At 51.1% G+C, this 19,079-nt stretch overlaps 1 protein-coding gene across 1 annotated transcript; it reads right to left on the bottom strand.

Annotated features, from left to right (window-relative positions):
• Positions 1 to 8,160: 8,160 nt before the first annotated feature.
• LOC146180511 (uncharacterized) lies at positions 8,161 to 10,032 on the bottom strand. The gene has a single exon (XM_084577764.1). The coding sequence runs from the start codon at positions 10,030 to 10,032 to the stop codon at positions 8,161 to 8,163; it is 1,872 nt and encodes a 623-aa protein (XP_084433890.1).
• Between the last annotated feature and the right edge of the window lie 9,047 nt (positions 10,033 to 19,079).

Below are 19,079 nucleotides of genomic sequence, written 5' to 3'. Positions count from 1 at the left end.
GGCTGAGCTAGCTCCTTGCGCCCAGTAGCGATACAGCGTCCCGCATAGTAGAATGTCCGCGGCACGATCTCTCCCGCTGTAATGCGCTAAGAACGCGTCTGCGACAAACAAGCAGCCGTAAGCAACGTTTCCGGCAGGAAAGGCGCTCCACGCCTTCAATTCGTGTATCTACAGTGTTGCCAGACATGCGTGTAGCATGCTGCAGATGTTGGCGGCAGAGCTGGGGCTAAAGTGTTCTGATGAAGGGAACTTCTAAACTGGGAATGAAAATGCTCGTGTTGCACAGGACTTTTCGATCATGCTCACAAACCTCAATCTGGATAGTATTCTGTTAGAATCAGGAGTTTGTATGATAGTTACGTTATGACTTTGATGTCCCAATGGAGAGTTGTTGTTGTGGTTATTTATTGTATGTACAAAAGGAAAGAAAAGATGTTTGCCCGCCCCGGTATCTGCTATCTTATATCTGAAGCACCTGAACTGGGGCAGCGGAAATAAAGGAATTGCGAAGAGAAGGTAGAGGAAATCAGAGGTAAGTGATAGGGAGAAAGAAAAGGGTAGGTAAAAATAAAAGAAATATATGCACTATGGTACAGTATACAGTAGTATGCTTGAGGCCCACCCGCAAATGTCTTGTCACTGAGCACACGGCACATCGGGCGGGCCTCCGCAATAGCTCTGCGTCCAGGCAACTGTTCACAACGCACACACTGGCCAACTGTACAAAACACTGACGGCTGTCGTGGGCGATCGGCCGTTATTGTGGGAAATAGCACATGTGGAACGTTCAGTCCCAGCGCGCACTATCTGGCGAGGTGAAATAGGCGGGTCATCAAGCCCGCCTGTTCGATGTACTCACACAGGCTCACGTGAGCTCGCTCGCGGACGCGCGCACAGCCCGGCGGCCACAGGAGCACAGCTACGCTATCCGGGATCACCCCCTACGCTCTGTAAGCCGCCAGCAACTCACGTCGTGGTTCGGCTAGCGCGGTGCAGCGCAGTAGAAGATGTTCGAGAGTTTCTACCGCGCCACAGCCGCCACACACGTCACTAGTGGCAAGTCTGTGGCGCATCCGTCGTTCCCCAGGCCACACACATCCAATGCGTGCACGGAGGATCATTGCGCGTTGCAGCCGAGTCAGCGAGCGGCCGCTGACACTGTGAATGCGCTCACCTCTTGCGATGCGTGGGTCGGGGTGCTGCGTCCGGAGGTGATCGTCGATTACCGCACGCACATCCCCCAAAGCGAGTTGCTCGTCGCTAGGAGGGAGTTCATGTGCTGCGGTCGCGAGCTCGTCGGCACGTTCGTTGCCCTCTAGGCCGCAGCTCCAGATATTTCGGTCCCCACAGCACACGGGACTATGGGTTCTGCCTCAATAGAAAAGCGGTCTTCGCAGCAGGGATTCTATCTCGCTTTCTGGGGCACCGCAATTGAGGACAAGTTTACATTTGAAAAAGAATCTTGGAAGGTAGCTGCTCAGCGAATTGCATTTTCTATATTTCGCGGAACGGCGCGTGTATAAAAGCCGACAAATAATCTAGGATGTTCAGCGCTGCTTAAAAAAATATCGAGCGATAGCTCTTTATATATTAGGCTGGCTTGAATGTTCATTTTATCGATTTCGTACATGCTGTAACAATTTCTAACAAAGTCGAGTTCTCTATATTGCACTGCCGCGGTTGCTACCTTGGTGTAGACGCTCTAAATCGCTCTGAACGAAACTTAAGGCACAATAACTCTGACAAAAATATGCAGGCACCTTAGCAGTGCTGTAAAGGCACGGAGGAGGGAGGGATTCAGAAACAAAATAAATTTGGCAAATATTACGCAACTTCCTAATGCGAAATGTGAACGCAGCTCATCAGCTGTTTCAGCTTTTCAACAGATTTAGGCAAAGAATTCGAGCAAGACATGAAAGTGCAATTAGAGACAACTATTTATTTTGCCCACATATTCCATACCAACTAGTTCCTCGTCCGCGGGTGACAGATGCTGGGCCTTTCCTTTCCTGGCAAAAACTTAACTGGTTCTGTTTCCATGGAGGCGAAACAAAACTGATTCATTTATAGGAAGGGAAAGGCGCGGTAACTGCCTCACTTATTTTCTGTGAACACCTCAACCGCGCCGTAAGGGAAGGGGAGAAAGGCGGAAGTTAAAGTGGAAAGAGAGAAAGAGGAGCCGTAGTGGAGGGCTACGGAGTAATTTCGGCCACCTGGGTATCTTTAACGTGCGCTGACATCGCACAGCACACGGACGCCTCTTCGTTTCGGAGGCGAAACACAGAGGCTTTCTTGTGGCTCTAGGAAGAAGGAAAAGAAAATGCACGGGCCTGCTGCTAGCTTTGTAGCTGAGCCACCTCCGCTGCCTGATTGATTTAAACAAAAAACTGATTGATTTATAGGAAGAGAAAGGCGCTGTAACTGTCTCACTTGTTTTCTGTGAACACCTCACCCGCGCCGTAAGGGAAGGGAGGAAGGTGGGAGTGAACGTGGAAAGAGAGAAAGAGGAGCCGTAGTGGAGGGCTTCGGAGTAATTCGACCACCTGGGGACCTTTAACGTGCGCTGACATCGCACAGCACACGGACGCCTCTTCGTTTCGTCTCCATCGACCTCACATCTGCGCCAGCCTGCAGTCTCTCTTCAATGGTTCCCACATTACCTGTGGAGGTCCACAGGGTGATGTCGTCAGCATATAGAGAGTGCGACAGGCCGGGAATGGCTGACAGAGCCTTTGTCATTGGGATGAGAGTAATAATAAACAGAAGCGGAGAGAGCACAGATCCCTGAGGCGTGCCTCGGTTACCAAGGGTAAGGTCTTGCATGCTCACCCACCAAATCTGAACCTTTGGTCCTTCACCCGCCTAGAGCGAGAATCGACAAAGCTCCCCCACCTAGAATCGAGGTAACTATTCGCGCCGTCCGAATCCCGGAGGTGGAGAGAGTTCGCATCCTGGGGATGGTTCTTCAGAACAATGGCAAGAACACTGCCACGATCACCAAGCTCAGTGTTACCGTTGAACAAACAGTCCGCCTGATTAGACGAATCGCTAATAAACACAGTGGCATGCGGGAACACGACCTCCGTCGCCTGATCCAGGCTTTCGTTCTTAGTCGGGTAGTCTATTCATTACCATACCTCTTCCTCTCTCGAGTAGAGGAGAACAAGGTCAACTGCCTTATCCCCCAGGCGTACAAGACGGCCCTCAACCTTCCCCGCCACACGTCGAATGAACGTCTTCTTAAGATGGGCGTACACAATACCCTCGCCGAACTCATCGAGGCTCATCGGTCTGCCCAACATGATCGGCTCTCCTCCACCTTAGCCGGCCGTCACATTCTTGACGCTATCGGTCTAAGTCCCCCTGGATATTACGCCCACACCTTCTCCCTCCCACGCCACACACGAGAACTCCTTACCATTCACCCCCTACCCAAGAACATGCACCCCGATCATCACGTGGCTCGTCGTGCTGCTCGGGCTGCCGCCCTACACAAACACTATGGCACAGAGCCGGAGACCGTCTACGTCGATGCTGCCTCTTACACATCTTTTCCCGCCTTCGCCCTAGCTGTAGTGTCAAACTCCTCCACCCTTCTTACCGCAGGTACTGTCATCGCTTCCACTTCCGCGATAGCGGAGGAGGCGGCAGTAGCCTTAGCAATCTCTACTTCATCGGCGAGCCTCATTTTTACTGATTCGAAGACAGCCATCCGAAACTTTGCGAAAGGACGTGTTTCCGAACCCGCGTTCCGGCTTCTCAGCCAATCTCCCGTTCCTATCCGACCTATTCAGCTTCTCTGGGTCCCAGCCCATGCCGGCCACCCAGGTAACGAGGCGGCTCATTCTTTTGCTCGAGGTTTCGTCAGCCGAGCAGGAGCCGCCGACGCCTGGGGTGACACTCGAGATCGTATGGTCACATACCACGAGATCACTGTGCACTACCGCGAACAACGTCTTGCCTATCCACCTCCACACAAGTCTCTCACTAAATTGCAGCAGGTGACGTGGCGCCAGCTACAATCCCGCACTTTCCTCTCCCCTGCCTACCTCGCCCTTGTTCACCCGGGACTGTTCACCTCAGAATGCACCCTCTGTGGTGCTCCAAAAGCGGATTTTGCTCACATTCTTTATTCTTGCCCTGAGCATCTTCCACCTGCCGAATGGCAACTCACAAACCTCGAGCGATGGGAGGCTGCGGTGTCCAGTTCTGAGCCGGTTGCCCAGCGGCAGCTGGTGGACGGGGCTTTGGAAGTCGCCGGGAAACGTCACCTTCCGACCACGACACGCACCCAAGAACTATTCCATCCCTAAAATGTCACAGCTAAGGCTCATCTTAATAAAGTTTGTCACCACCACCACCATCCATCGACCTCCGCTGCCTGTTGTGGCTGTAGGAAGAAGGAAAAGAAAATGCACGTACCTGCTACTGGCTCTGTAGCTGAGCCACCTCCGCTGCCTCGTGCAGACAGAAGAGAAAATCGCTGCCTCGTGTGGCTAGAAAAGAAAATAGAAAAGAAAGGAAAAAGAAGAGGGAGTGAGTGAGTGAGTGAAAACTTTATTGAATATTTTAAGGGTTTCGCGGTTGTGAAGTCTCCGTCGTCTTCTCTGGCGCTGGCGACTTAAGACTTCTCGTCAGCAAGGGTGGGCCCCTATTCCAAGGCTCCACTGAGTCGTGCTGCATCAGTCGCGTGCTGCACTAAGGCCCTTTGGGTCGCGAGCTCGCTGCTGGTGAGCCGACTCTCCCATTGCTCCGCACTCGGGTTTTCGTGTTGGTGGAATGCTTTGTTGCGTTCGCATTCCCACGTGATATGATAAAGTGTAGGTGTGGCATCGCACCAAGGGCAGGTGGCTCTGTATTGTGTCGGGAACATTTTATTAAGTATGTGTAGGTTAGGAAAGGAGTTGGTCTGTAATCTGCGCCAGCCGGTCGCTTCCTCCTTTGTTAGGGCTTTGTGTGGTGGTGGATATCTAATTCTAGCTCCCCTATGCAAGTGCAAGATCTCTGCGTATCCCCCCTCGCAAGCCTGTAGGCGGAGCTCCGGAGCATTTGACTGCCCTGCTCGGAATGCGTAACCTCGAGCTAGGCTGTCTGCTCTTTCGTTCCCCCCTATGCCCGTGTGGCCCGGGATCCAGATTAGGCTATGCCTGGGTTTCTCCTCGGCGGAGGTTGCCCCGCTGAGTATTTTAAGGGCTGTTCTGCTGATCCTGCCCCTCGTGTAGTTCCTGCACGTCTCCTTCGAGTCCGTCAGTATGTTGAGAGATCGGCCCGTTCTGTAGCCTTCTGCTGCCGCCAGCGCGACGGCAATTTCTTCGGCCTCCGCTGTGCCGGCGACCTTTGCCGTGGCACACGTGATCATGTTTCCTTCCTTGTTTACCACTACCGTCGCGGCTACGCGTTCTCTCTCGCGCAGATATACGGCAGCGTCCGTGTATACAGTGTTGTCTAACTGGGCTAGCGTTCTCTCAACGTACTCGGCCCTCGCTTTTCGTCTGCTTTCGTGAAGATTGGGGTCCATGTTTTTCGGCAATGGTCCCACGTTAATGGTTTTCCTAAGGTGGTCCGGTACGTCCGCGTATCTGTCTACCAGTCCGCTCGTGTCCCGACCCAACCTTCTTAGGAGCGCTCGTCCCGTGGGGGTGCTTCTGAGTCTCGTGATTTGCGTTCCCAGCAGAGCTTCGGCGAGCTCACTGAAGGTGTTGCTGATGCCTAGCTGGAGCAACTTTTCGTTCGACGTGTGCTTGGGTAGGTGTAGAGCAGTCCTGTACGCCTTCCTGAGAATGATGTCGGCTTGCTCTCTTTCCGCCTTGGTCGTCGCGTGGTACGGCAGGGAGTACGTGACTCGGCTGACAATTAGGCTGTTAACTAGCTTGAGAGTGTCTTCTTCTCTCATTCCATATCTCTTTTGGGAGACTCTGTTGATCATACGGCCCACCTGCTCTGCCGCCTTACTCAGCAGGCTGATGGTGTGGCTGCATTTCCGGCTTCCTTGCAACCACATGCCCAGGATCTTTATCATGTTCTTTTCCGGGATGTTCTGGCCCTCGAGAACGACCTCCAGTGTCGCTTGGGTGGGATGCTTGCCGACCCTGAGGAGTTCCGATTTCTCCGTCGAGCATCTTAGGCCCCTCTCTCTGGTGTAAGTTTCTACGCAAGTTGCCGCTTCCTGTAGTTTTTCTTGCTTCTCCCCGAGTGATCCTTGGGTGACCCATATCGTGATGTCATCGGCGTATATCGCGTGTTGGATGCCCTGGATCTCCTTGAGCCGTCTTGCAAGTCCAATCATTGCCACGTTGAAGAGGACGGGCGATATGACGGATCCTTGGGGTGTGCCTTTGCACGGCGTGGGGAAGACGTCGCTTCTCAGCTCGCCCAGCCCCACGGTCGCCGTTCTGTCGCTCAGGAAAGCTCTGACGTAATCGTGCGTTCTCCTCCCGCAGTTGGTGTTGTTGATGCCTTCCATGATGGCCGCGTGGCTTACGTTGTCGAAAGCCCCCTTTATGTCGAGGGCCATGACGACGTTTTCGCCCGCCTTCGGCATCGTCTCGAGCACTTCCTCCTTGAGTTGGAGCAGCACGTCTTGCGTAGAGAGGTTGGCTCTGAACCCGTACATGCTGTCCGGGTACCATTGTTCGTTTTCCAGGTGCGGCTGGATTCTTTTCGTGATCACTTTCTCGTACAGCTTGCCCAGGCACGACGTTAGAGATATCGGCCTGAGGTTCTCGATCTGCAGCTTTTTGCCTGGCTTCGGAATCATCACGACGACGGCGTGTTTCCACTCCGTCGGCACTCTTCCCTCTTGCCAGAGCTTGTTGAGGTAGGTCGTAAGCTGATCTATCGCCTCGTCACTGAGGTTCCTTATTAGCGAGTTCCGGATCTTGTCCGCCCCCGCCGCCGTGTTCTTCGTGGCCGATCTTATCGCCTCGACGACCTCCTCTCTCGTGATGGGTCGGTCCATGGCCGGGTTCTCCTCGCCACGGTATTCTTCTCGGTAGCTCTCGACCTGATCTTTGCCGTAGCACTTGATCCGGACCTCTTCGAGTAGTTGTTCGTCCGTGCCTTCGTATTGGTGCACCAGCCTCTGTATCGACTTGCTGCCTTCGGATTTGTTTTTGCTCGGGTCCATGAGGGCCTTGAGGATCTGCCATGTTCTGGCTGTGCTGAGGGTGCCGTTCAGCGTGTTGCTGAATTGCTGCCACCCCTGCCTGGCCAGCTGCGTCGCGTACTGCTCCGTTTGCTTGGTTATATCGGCAATTTTCCTCTTTAGCTTCCTGTTGAGTTTTTGTCTCTTCCACCGCTTGGTAAGCCCGCGTCTCGCCTCCCATAGCTTGAGGAGCCGCTTGTCCACCTCCGGCGTTTGTTCCGTTCTGTCTACTTCTTTCGTGTATAGGTCTTGGATTCGTCTGAGTTGTTGGCTCCACTCTTCCGCAGAACCGATGTCGCCCTCGAGCTGCTTGCAGTGCGCTCTGAAGGCGTCCCAGTCCGTCAGCCGAGCCGTGCCAATCTTCCTCCTGACGTTGTCCGCCACTGTGCAGATCCTTATTATGTGGTGGTCGCTTCCAAGGTTCTCGAGTAGGTTTTCCCACTCTGCTTGTTTGGCGCCCCTTATGAAGGTTAGGTCGGGACTCGTGTCTGGACTGACGCTGTTCCCTTGCCTAGTCGGTTGATTCTCGTCGGTTAGCAGCTCACATCCTACGTTCTCTGCCGCCGTGCAGATACCGCGCCCCTTTTTGTCCTCTCTGTTATAGCCCCATCTCGGACTCTTGGCGTTAAAATCGCCCGCTATGATTAAGGTGTTTTGTCCCGCCAACTTTTTCGCCTCCGCAAAGAGCCTAATAAAGTTCCCATTTGTTTGCTTGGGTGGGCTGTATAGGTTTACGATATAGGTGCTTTTGGAATTTGTTTTCTTTTTGGGAATTATCTCTGTAATTACATGTTCGACCTGGGTGTCCTCTATTTCTTTGTGTGCTATGGCTACTACTTGTTTGCTTATGAGGGTCGCAGTGCGTCCGCTTTCCTGACACGTGTAGCCCCTGAGTGTTGGGGTGTTGTTTGTTTCTTGTAACATAATTACATCCGGTGGGTTTCCTCTGGTGTATATGAATTGCTGCAGGAGGCCTTGCTTACGCTTGTACCCCCTGCAGTTCCATTGCCAAAGTTCTAGTTGTCGGTGGCATTCTGCCATGTTTTGTTATTGTTGTTTGTGTTGGGGGGGGTCTCTGCGCCGAACCTGCGTTCGTTGTATAGTCTGTCTCTGGCGTCGTTGGTGGTTCTTTGCGTGGTGTTGTTTTTAACATAGGTTCTAAAGTTCTGTTCTTGTAGGGCAAACTTTTGTTGTGTCTGTTGCAGTTCACTTTGCATTTGCTGCATCTGTCCCTGTAGAGCCATTATGAGGTTTTTTATATCATCAATTGGGGTTCCCCCTTCGTGGGTTTGTTGCGCCATGTCCATCGCCTGAGGTGGTGGAGTCGGCGTTCTAGCCGGCGAATAACCCGCCCTCATTTCTTGTTTCTCTCTGATAATGTCGTTTAGTTGTTTCTTTAGTTGCCTCGCTTCCTCGCGACTTTGCTCTAGTTCGCGCCTGAGGCTCGAAATCTCTTTTAATAGTTGTTTGTCTTGTGTGGATTGTATGTTGTTAGTGTTAGAGTGCGGAGCAAAAAGTGATTTGGGAGGGCCGTCTCCCCAGCTCACCTTAACACCTCCGCCGCTCTTCTTCTTTTTCTGTTGCCACGGCTGCTGCTTTTGCTGCGGCTGTTGCTTGCCGGCGTTGCCCAGGGGTGGGTAGGACCCGTCCCGGTTGGACCCTTGGCTCTGGCTCCGGCTGCTTCCGCGGCTGCTCCGGCCCGGGTCCTGGCTCTCGTCCCGGAACCATCTTGGTCTTTTTCCCCGGCTGCGGCCTCGGCTGCGCCGCTGCTGCTGCTGGGGTCCCCACCTCAGCTCGCTCGCTGACTTGAGGCGTTGTTTGCAGTCTCTCGTGCCCACCGCGTGATCGCCGCCGCACAGCAGGCACTTGGGTGTGCATTGGTGTCCTGCCTCCGGATTCTGGCATCCGCACTGCCTGCAGGTCCTGGATTCCGGGTTCGGGCAGACGTCCATTCGGTGCCCCTGTTGGCCGCAGGCGTAGCACACCTGCCTCGTGGGCCGGTACGGGTAGCACCACATCTCCCCGCCGTAGTACAGCACCTGCTTCGGGAGAATGGGGCCGTCGAAGGTGATGACGGCCGTGCTGGATTTCCCGAGCATTCTGGCTGCCAGGATCTTCACGCCTTGCGTGCGGACTCTGAGGTTAGTCTTGAGTTCTTCCGGTGAGGTTCCCGGGTCCACGCCGTGGACGACCCCGCGCAGCGTTCCTTCCGGTGCTGCTACGTGGGCGTTCACGGCGTAGCTCTTGCCCCCGAAGCTCAGCTGCATGATGCGCCTAATCTTCTGGGCCGCTTCTTCGTTGTCGGTGCTGATGATGATGATGTTCGATCCGTTGCGCAGTCGGATGATGAGGTCTTCCGCCTTACATCCTTGTTCGGTAGCCGCGACTACCGCCCGCGCCACTTGGTGCGTCTGCAGGTTTTTAACAGCGAGTCCCCTCGGCCGAAGGACTATTTTAAGGTCGTCTCTGGGGAGCGGCGGCAGTCTCCGCCTCGGCGCTCCTACTTTCTCTTTCCTTTCTGGCGCAGCTGGCGTTCCATCTGTGACCTTCGCCGCGCCTAGGGAAGGCCCGTTCCCTAGGCTCGTTCCCGCCAAGACTTGCTGCTTGTTATCGCTGCGTTGGCGTCTCTTCTGCCTTCTCGACATGGCGATTTCCCAATCTGCGTCGGTTCCGCCATTGTTGCTTACTTGTGAGCGTTGCGTCGAAGGGGTGCTGCTTCCTAGGGCTTGGCTGCCTGCCGCCGCGGGTCCGCCTCGGACCTGTTGCTCGGGAGGCGCTTCGGTGGTGTCCTGGAGGTCTTCCTCCATGAATTCTTGCGAGTCGGCCGAAAATCTTGTCGGGCCTGTCGCTGAGGGTCGGTCGTAGCTGCGGTCGCTTGCTCGGGACATCACTCCGGGCCTTCTTTACCTCGGGCCGAGGCCGGGGAGGCCGCGGAGCCCCGCTCTCTTGCTAAGCCTCGTTAGGCTTAACGCCTGGTCGGCCACAAGGAAAATTCAAATGCCGACAAAATCCAAATATTGGAATCACCGGCTTGAATTTGGGGTCCTCGTGATCCTCTTCACTTCCGGCGTCGATCCCAGCCAAAATTTTGGTGGTCCAGTCGGGTTGAACGGGTCAAAAAGCCCAAAAACGGCGGAGCGCATATGACACGCGTCCGCTCGCCTCGGATGCTTGCAGCGCCCTCTCCAAAGAAGAGGGAGAGAAAGACGCGCGTCGCAACAAAAGCCGTCGTCCACCGCCGAAGCAGCGGCGGGTGGAATGACATGACGGTCTACAACAGATAAAATTCGGTGGGTGGCTATCCCCGCCGCAAGCGGCGTTGACCTACCGTCACAGCTCGTAGGGCCAGAAACTGACACCCTTCACCACCTCCGCCCACTGCCTCGTGCAGACAGAAGGCTTGAATGGGAAGGCTCATGGCCATGGATGGGGATAAAGGGGAGTAGACAGAATCTTCATTGTTTAGGTCGTCACTCAAATCACATTGCTCTAATCAGGCCACTAAGCGAGCCATACTTGGCAAATATCTGTGCGTTAGCGTGTTTCTAGAAGGGAACGGTAGTTCAGGCGGTAGGGTTTGATCTCGGAGCGTCCAGTGGAAAAAGCAGGGCAATCCCAGAGTAGATGAGATATGCCGCCGCGAGTTAGAGTCGTACTGTGGGGGCACGTAATCATTTTCTCTGTATACTGACGCCAGCGGGCCATAATACGTGGCGTGTAAGCCGCATGGGCAATGAGCTTGTTTAAAAAGACTCCTTGACTTCGGGTGAGGTGGGTTTTCTCGTAAAAGGTGGGTCTGGCGTGGCCACCTGCATGCGATGCTGACTGAGGCTACGAAGACTGGTCCGAGTATAGTGCATAAGGGCAAGAGAAGGGGTGAGTTGCCCGCCTAAGGTCGAGTAAGGATAATTCAAGGGGGGTGGGGAAGTAAATGTGGACATCCCACCTGCCAAGGCAGGCGCGGCGTGTGTCGCCGCTTTGCCCCTTGATTCATCCGAGTGACCTGGGGTCCAGTGAATAGCGACAGTTCTGGTCGCGAGTTGGTGGCGTTTAAGGAGACGCTGTATGGCCGTAGCTGTTGCATCTTGTGAACCCGGAGCAGCGATTTCCTTGTAAGCTTCATAGGAATCAGTAAGAATACGTATTGAAGCACTTCCGGTGCAAGGCACTCCTGACAAGGCTCCCTAAATCGCGAGCAGTTCAGCATTGAGAAGAATGTTGTAAAACCGTGCAACTCACAGCCTTCGCTATATCACCAGGTTCAAGACATGCTTAAACTCCCTTAATTTCTTGCGGCAGCTTTCCTTAGGTTACATTAAGGTTTTAGTGCTCATTTGACAAGGCGGCGATTTCGAGCAGTAATGGTGTGAAAGATTACCGCTTTTAAAATGACTAACTTCTGATGAATATTACTTATTAGTTCACATGCAGACGACTTCTAAAAAACCGAGTTGTCCATAGCCCATTTTTCCTTCAGTCATCCCGTCTGGACCAATCAGAGCCGCCGCAAAAGCGCGCGACACATTTTGCAAACGACAACGATGAGGCATTAAAGACTTTCGCCTTAATATTTCCGCTATTTGTCGCCAGGTGACGCTGCTCAGACGACCCTACCGAGTAGAGCGGAATCGCGCTACACTGACATGATGGCATAGGTAACGCATGAAGGAACGACACGACAAAGGGACCGCCGCGACTAATTCAACTGCGCCCGCGACAACACCAGCAACGCGGATGGTGGAGCTCACCAGACGCACAAGCCAATAAGACGACGCGAACAACGCGCGAAAGTGCAACTGCCGCATGATAGCGGCGGCGTGGCGCTTGCATCCTTGCATCTGCCGTGGAGTGGTATGGGTATAGTGTTGGGCTGGTGCGCTGCAGCTTTGGCCGTACATGTGGCGCCATCTGGGAGGCGCCGTCGAAAAAGGCGGCTGTCAGGATCCGCAGCCGTGGGTAGCACTGACGCTGTGTTCCGATTTGTTCCTGATTCCCGGTAAGAATAAATAAATAAACGCCGACTGTAACAAGAGCCTCTACTTACTATTGTCTACATGGTCATTTCCAACCTCATATCGCACCCATTGCTTTTCGGTCCGGCTGCGCATTTCCCCCCCTTTTTTTCCGGACTGCACGCTACGTTTCTTTCAAGCATGCGCACGACCGATCGCTTGTTTGTTTCGAGCGCGCGGCACGCAAAAAAAAAAAAAAAAAACGGGGTAGTTTTTTTGTTTTTTTTTGTACTTCTGGACCCAGCTGAAGCCCTAAGAGTTGTACTATGCGTGCATGCTTGGAACCAGTGCTCGGCAGGTCTTCGGACACGGCCTTTGTTGTAGAGAGCGCGTAGCCTTCCTGCCCAGTGGGATGTTGTTTTTTTGTTTTTGTTTTTTTTGACGACTTCGTAATGATAGTTTTCAGCCTTTCTCGGCGCTTGGTTTTGGAAAGACTAGCCTGAGGAAGCACGACATCGAGAGCGAAGCACATTGCAGGAGTGCGCGCGCTCTTGCCACGCGTTCATGGCTCCCCGCAAAGAGAAAACGTCCTTTAAATCTTACAGCTCGATTTACAGCTGTGTTTATGGGTGCCATAATAGTTATAAAAAAATAGCAGGGAAGCAACCGAAAATCAAGTGTTTTCGGTTTGCTTGGAAAACATACGAGAGCGATGCGGCTCATCGTTAGCATTGGCCCCCGGCCTTGCAGATGCAACTGGCATTCGTGATATATTGCGTGGGTTTGCCAACAACTACATAAAAAAAATAACAAATTACATATGTGGTGAAGAGCTAGACACCGAAAGGGCCGAATAAAACTCACTTCCAAGCCGACGTCGTAGAAGGTGCTGTTCATAGCGCATTTCCGAAGATATCCGAGGGCCTCTCTGCGCTGTGAAGTTCCTCGCGTACTCCATACACGCGCTGGCTTCGTACAGTTTCCGATCGCGCACCAAGCAGTTATTCTTAAATTACGTCTCAACATTCTAGGATCACCCGATATCCTCAGAACAGCACGCGCTGCGGAGCTTGCTCAGCTATACCTATTTTTCCGCGCACTGCACTGTCACAAGTCACCACACTCGTTTCGACGCACAGAGTAGAAAATAAAAACTACGGCAGAACTCCCAAGCGGCGAAAAAGCACGCGCATAGTTCTCCTCATTTGTATGGCCGCCGCCACCGATCAACCCAGCCTTCGACCCCTCATCTAACAAGAAAGCCGTGAGAATTCCTTTTTGCCACATGTTGGTTAACCGAATATTGTTTTCGCTTTTGTTTAAGCCTTTATCTGACTGTTTTTACGCTGTGTTTTCTATGTAACCCTTGCAAATATTTATTTATCTGGAGTGCTTGTTTTGTTATCTTTATAGTCATTTTTTATTGGAGTGGTTTGTTCATTGTCGGGTTTTCCTCCTGTCTTTTACCAAGTGCTCTCTTATCACTATCATATCGTGGCGTTTTATTTTTCTTATTGTACTCTATTATAATGCAGTATAATTGGACTACTGTCTATAAATATTCAATTCCATGTAAAAGGCAGCACTCTAACTTATTCTTCAATCCCATACCGACACGCGTACTGCACGAGTTGACGATAAGAGACGACGGGTAACCGGAAAGGGGGTCCCGCGCCTTTGTTGACCTTAAATGCGTGGGTTTGTGATACCCTCCAAAGAGATATTTTCATAGTCATCAGCCCGACTATGGTCACTGCAGGGTGAAGGGTCCTCCTGTGCTCGTCCAATTCACCCGGTCCTGTGCTATACCTGCAAACACTCTTAACTTCATCCGCCCACGTAAAATTCCATAGCCTCTTCTTTCGCTTTCCTTACGTTAGAAACCAAATTGTTTTTCTTAGCGGCCACCGACATTCCTCTTTCCCTGTGTCATACTCATGCCCCTTTGATGTTGTTGGTTTCCACTGTGCTGCCATTCCGCGAGTGATTTATTGACCCAATCTGCCCGCTTTCCATCTCTCAACGTTCTTCTTGCCATTTAATTATTTATGCGTGCAAAAAAAAATTGGAAAAAGTGATTTAAACACCCTGACTTCTTTTTATATATACGATACACCTTATTGGCTTTCTTATGACCTACATCACAATTACCTGAGTTTCAATCACAAATTTATTTTTACCAAATAACGCCATCTCTCGTAAGCCCTCTCCACAGCGAGGCACATAAATGATTTGACGGTAAAAATCTCTTTCGAACTCCAATTAGGGGCCATCAATGGATGCCGGCATCTTTTCATCATTTTCAGATCAAATAACTGTTCAATGCAGCTTACAAACGACTGTATTTAGTGGAAATATAAACTCATGGACGCATGGCGCATTGACGACAGCTTTGTTGTATGAAGTCACGAACAATTAAGGACCCTCCTTGTGTGATCGCATGTGAGAAAAACAAATATTAATTACTTGACGACGAGCCAGTTGAAATCTGACAGACACTACTATTTTTTCTATATAGGCGATCAAACGTGGATATCTGCGTACACTGAGACAGCCGATTATAACTGTTGGCTCCGGCTAATTGTGCAGTTCTTTAATTCAACGCACTGTCATACTTTGTAGCTTTAACGTACCTATTTTTAACGCTAGAAGACAATCTCTAACGTCCGGTAATGCGCGATATCCTGTTATGTATCGGCTCAAAATAAAAAGCGAGTTGTGAAGAACAGACAGCTCCTCAACTGGTATTTCCTAATACTCGTAGAGAACATCTGTTGTATGCGTGTCTAAGTATTCAAAGAATGATTACACCAGTAGATCAAAGCAACTATTTTTATATGAAAGTTAAAACTACATGAGGCAGGTTTTGGTTGGGCCGTGTAAACGCAGCGCTGTAACGAAATAAATTCATAACAAAAACTATGGATTACTGACTCCACAACGTGCCAATAGGTCCCTACAGAAGTTATAAGAAATTAAATTTTACCAGGAGATTTGGTGTCCTCTTTCCCGCTCTTCCACGCTGCACATATCGCTGCTTGCATTGGAGGAGTTATACTCCGACTGTCGAGAAATTGCAATTGTTTCACGCTGCGTGCTATTTGCTCGATCATGCTGCAATGGTTCTCCCAGCCACGCGGCCACTTCCCTGCAGTAACACGAGAGACCTCTTGGTGCACGAACTTTCTGTACTGCGGGCAGTGTGGACGTGGTTGGCAGCGACGTATACTTTACTCCATATCAGTTCAATTGAATTAAGTCCACAATGAGCAGGCTGGTCACCCGAAAGCGAAATGTTTTCTTTTTTTTTTTTCTGTCCACCCTGAGCTTACGCGAAGTTGGTACTTTATCAAGTTGAACACTGTGTTACGGAGCTTTATCCGTATCCAGTTCATTCTTTTGATTAATGCTCGGGCTATACTTGTACCATGAACCGCTTTTCGAATCGACCACCGTCCGTGTTTTTTTTTTTTGTTTTTTTTTAAAGGGGGGGGGGGGGGCAATACGGAGCTTCGTTTCCAGCGTAAACCCCAAACTTCGACTCCCTGCAAAGAAGCAAAATGTCCGGAAATTTTTAATGGTCGAAAAAAATAAAGGTTTCTGTTAGCTTTTTCGTTATCAGAAATTTTCGAAAAAGTGAAAAATTAGAAAGCTTCTTTTAAGCATTACAAAAGCGTAATGTCAAATCTCAAGAGCCATAACACTAATAATGTAGGTAACAGGCGTGAAAAAGCAACCCAGACGACGAAACTTCACTGACGGTGGAGTTGATATTCGTCTCGCCGATCCGCGTTTTGGTTTAGTGCTAGTAGTCCCACCAATGCATCATGCGTGCTGGGTGCCGCTACGTCACGTGCTCTTTCTACGCTCGCGGAGAGCAGACGTTCGTCTGACCGCTTCGATAAGCTGGTTTTGTTTGGTTTGTGGGGTTATTAACGTCCCAAAGCAACTAAGGCTATGAGAGGCGCCGTAGTAGAGGACTCTGGAAATTTCGACCGCCTTGCTTTTCGCCTCCATCGGTCAGCGGCCACCGAGGCCGGTTTCGATCCTGCATCTATGGGAACAGTAGTCGAGCGCCGTAACTACTGCGCCACCCCGATGAGCACGTTAAGCTCTGGATAGTTACGTTGCGGGACAGGCGCCTGAGCAGCGACGCGAATGCGACAGGTCTCACATTTTGCACTGTGTGGAGCCTAAGCTTTACATGTGTACGTTTTTCCGCGGATATTGTGACAAATTTGTCAGAATGTGGCAAGGAAAAAAAATAGAGAACACTAGTTTTTCTTTTTTTTTTCTGAGAAGTTGCTATTTTTTTCGAGCTTCGCACCTCTACTCTTGACACCGCACTGCGCGGCGCACTTCCATTTTAATTGCCTTACAAATCTGCACCTGAACAACTAGACAACCTGTTCGATTTGCCTTGTCATATTGTGCATGCGGTGACATCTTCAAAAATACGAGGCAAAATGCGTACTTGCTTTCGCTGTTTTCTCATGTCGCGAATCGTCCGGAGGTACTTCCGGCGGCACGCGACGATGTTAATTATCTCTTTCCAGAATTAAATAGTTAGGCGTACGCTACAGAAAGCGAACCCGATACCGTTTGGCGTCACCTGCAACGTATACGGACACTTACGTTCGGCATATCCGTGTCTGGGTAATTTATTACGTCGTTCCGTAGCATTGCGGCAGTCGGCAACTCGTTCTGCATATAATACTGATGCACTTTTTGTCCCAGAGCAGCCTGGGTGAAGGTTGCGTACCTTTCACGCTGGTTCTTCCTCATCTTTTTTTTTACTTACACAATCCCAGGTAGTGGTTTCAGTCTTCTTCGCGTTGAGATTCCAGAGCGCCAGAGAGGGGCCGCGCTTCGATAAACGGGAGAGGGCACGCTCACTCGCACCAGTGAGCTCGCTCACAATGCGGCGTATGGATGATGTGGAAAGCTGAGGCTGACTACTCCTTACGAAAGCGCGCACGTTGCACACCACCTCTTTCGAAGTGTTCATAACCATCGCTTCTTCAATCTGACTAGGAACCTTTTTGACGAAAGGGACGGTATACCGTATTGTCGCGTATCTAACCTCCTCCCACATGTCGGAAGAAGCTTGTGAAAAAAAAAAAAAAACAAAGTTTCGAAGCTAGTCTAAGCGCTCTTTTCTGCAAGGAAAAGTGTGCATCCACAATACATGGCCACCAAGCGCGCTTGCTCACTTTGCCGTCGAGCAGGAGATGTGAGATTGGCGCGTTGCCTGGTTCATATTTTGCTGTGTTTCCACACTACTTCAGAAATGGTGGCACAAAGCATTGAAAACCGGCCGAAAGCGACCCCGATAACGTGTTGTCACGTGGGCCCGGTACGGGCTGCGCTCAGCAGGTTTCACGGGAATCGTGGGAGCACGTTGCTTCGAGAAGTTTAGCCACAAATAGTTATTTCTTGCGCCTGTCTCCACATGCATTGCCGGAAAAAGAAAAGTGTGTGTGTGTGGGGGGGGGGGGGGAGTATTTTAAGGTTTTTGGAATCAAACACACCACTCACACGCACCACGATCGTGAAAGAAGGTAGTGGCTAAAATCGACTAAACGCGGTAGCTTCGGCACATCACGAGGAGCACCTGGGAGCAAACGGCAGACGCACCGTCCTCTCTCAGAGCGCTGGGTGTGTAGAAGAGCCGCAACGGATATGAACCCGGAAAACCCGGGAAAGAAAAAAAAGGCGCTGAGCAGTCTTTACCCTGCGCTAGATAATCGTGGTTATGTTACTAATGTGCGCAAAATAAGCTGTGTGATTTAAACTGTTCCAAGGCTAAGAACTAGGAGCAAGCGTAACGAGACACCCATTTTTTTTTCCTTCTTCTCAACAGCCAGCGCCAAGCCGTCACTGTGGCGGCGCAGTGCGCACACGGCGGCACTCGGCAGGCCGCTCTCTGGAGACAACGCTGCAGTGGCAAGAGCCTCCGCCGCGTATTAGTGGATCATCGTCATATGAATCGGAGATTCCGGTGTTTACCTGCAGGAAGTGTGAATACATTTATTCTCTCTTCAAATCAGTATTGTGTCCTGTTTTTGGTACTTCATTAACACGATTAGGTTTTATGAAAGCAAGCAGCGATAACACAAGCCAGCGGTTTTCACTTTGTCAAGAAGAGTTCTAATTCCACGACCCGCTTTCGAGTACAAACGAAGGCCTATGTATGTATGTATGTAGTACGTACAGTTATACAGCCAGGGGGTGAATTCCAGTTGAGTCGTTACGCAGGCCCGTCGTAAACAAAGGAAAATATATAACTTCTTTGGCCGTGGCAACCTTGCATTCATAATGGCCGCTTACACCCCAGCGGCGAAATTTTGCTCAGCCTCATGACCACAGCGAAATGGGTCCTCCTAGGGAAGATATTTCATGTTGTTCAATTTGTTTTCAGGAGCTGAAAGGAAATAAATAATAGTGACAAAGATGGCTACTGGTAAGGCAAGCATTTTGATGCCTAACTAGTGTAATACTAGCAGAGCATAATAAGGAGCTGGTCACTGTCGTTTGTTGCTTATTACGAGGTTGTAAAGTGTTATTCTACTGTAGAATTATTCCAGATGTATTACAAAGCAGAGGCCGGAACGGCTGTATATGGTAGGTGCTCCGAGCTGTAAAATTAGTTCTGATTGTTGCAGTGTCGTTACTGATGTGTTTGACTAATGCCTAATCACGACCTTGCTGAGGCCAAACGGTGTTCGCTCTATAATATATCCAGTTGCAGGGAACACCAGTTCTCCTTTCATTGAGTGGGATGATTGACTACGTGTTTGTTATGTAGAGATTACGATTCAGGAACCGTTGTGTACCATGGTTTGTACCTGTCGCCAGCCGGAATATGTTGGCAGCGCGGCTGCTGTGCGAGTCTCCTGGCTGCCGGCGGATCGCTCGGCGGTCGCTCTCAAGTTTCGCGCCGCGTTCTCACACGCGTATGGTCGCCGACGACGCTGAGCTGG

The sequence above is a fragment of the Amblyomma maculatum genome, chromosome 8 (genome assembly GCF_055883805.1).
Source record: "Amblyomma maculatum isolate TAMU_Amacu chromosome 8, ASM5588380v1, whole genome shotgun sequence".
Lineage (NCBI taxonomy): Eukaryota > Metazoa > Arthropoda > Arachnida > Ixodida > Ixodidae > Amblyomma > Amblyomma maculatum.
The sequence above is the reverse complement of the archived record's forward strand: the minus strand, read 5'-3'. Positions and strand labels throughout refer to the sequence as shown.

Bases quoted from the DNA above. Each gene is read 5' to 3' on its own strand.
- LOC146180511 (XM_084577764.1), bottom strand. From the start codon at position 10,032: ATGTCCCGAGCAAGCGACCGCAGCTACGACCGACCCTCAGCGACAGGC.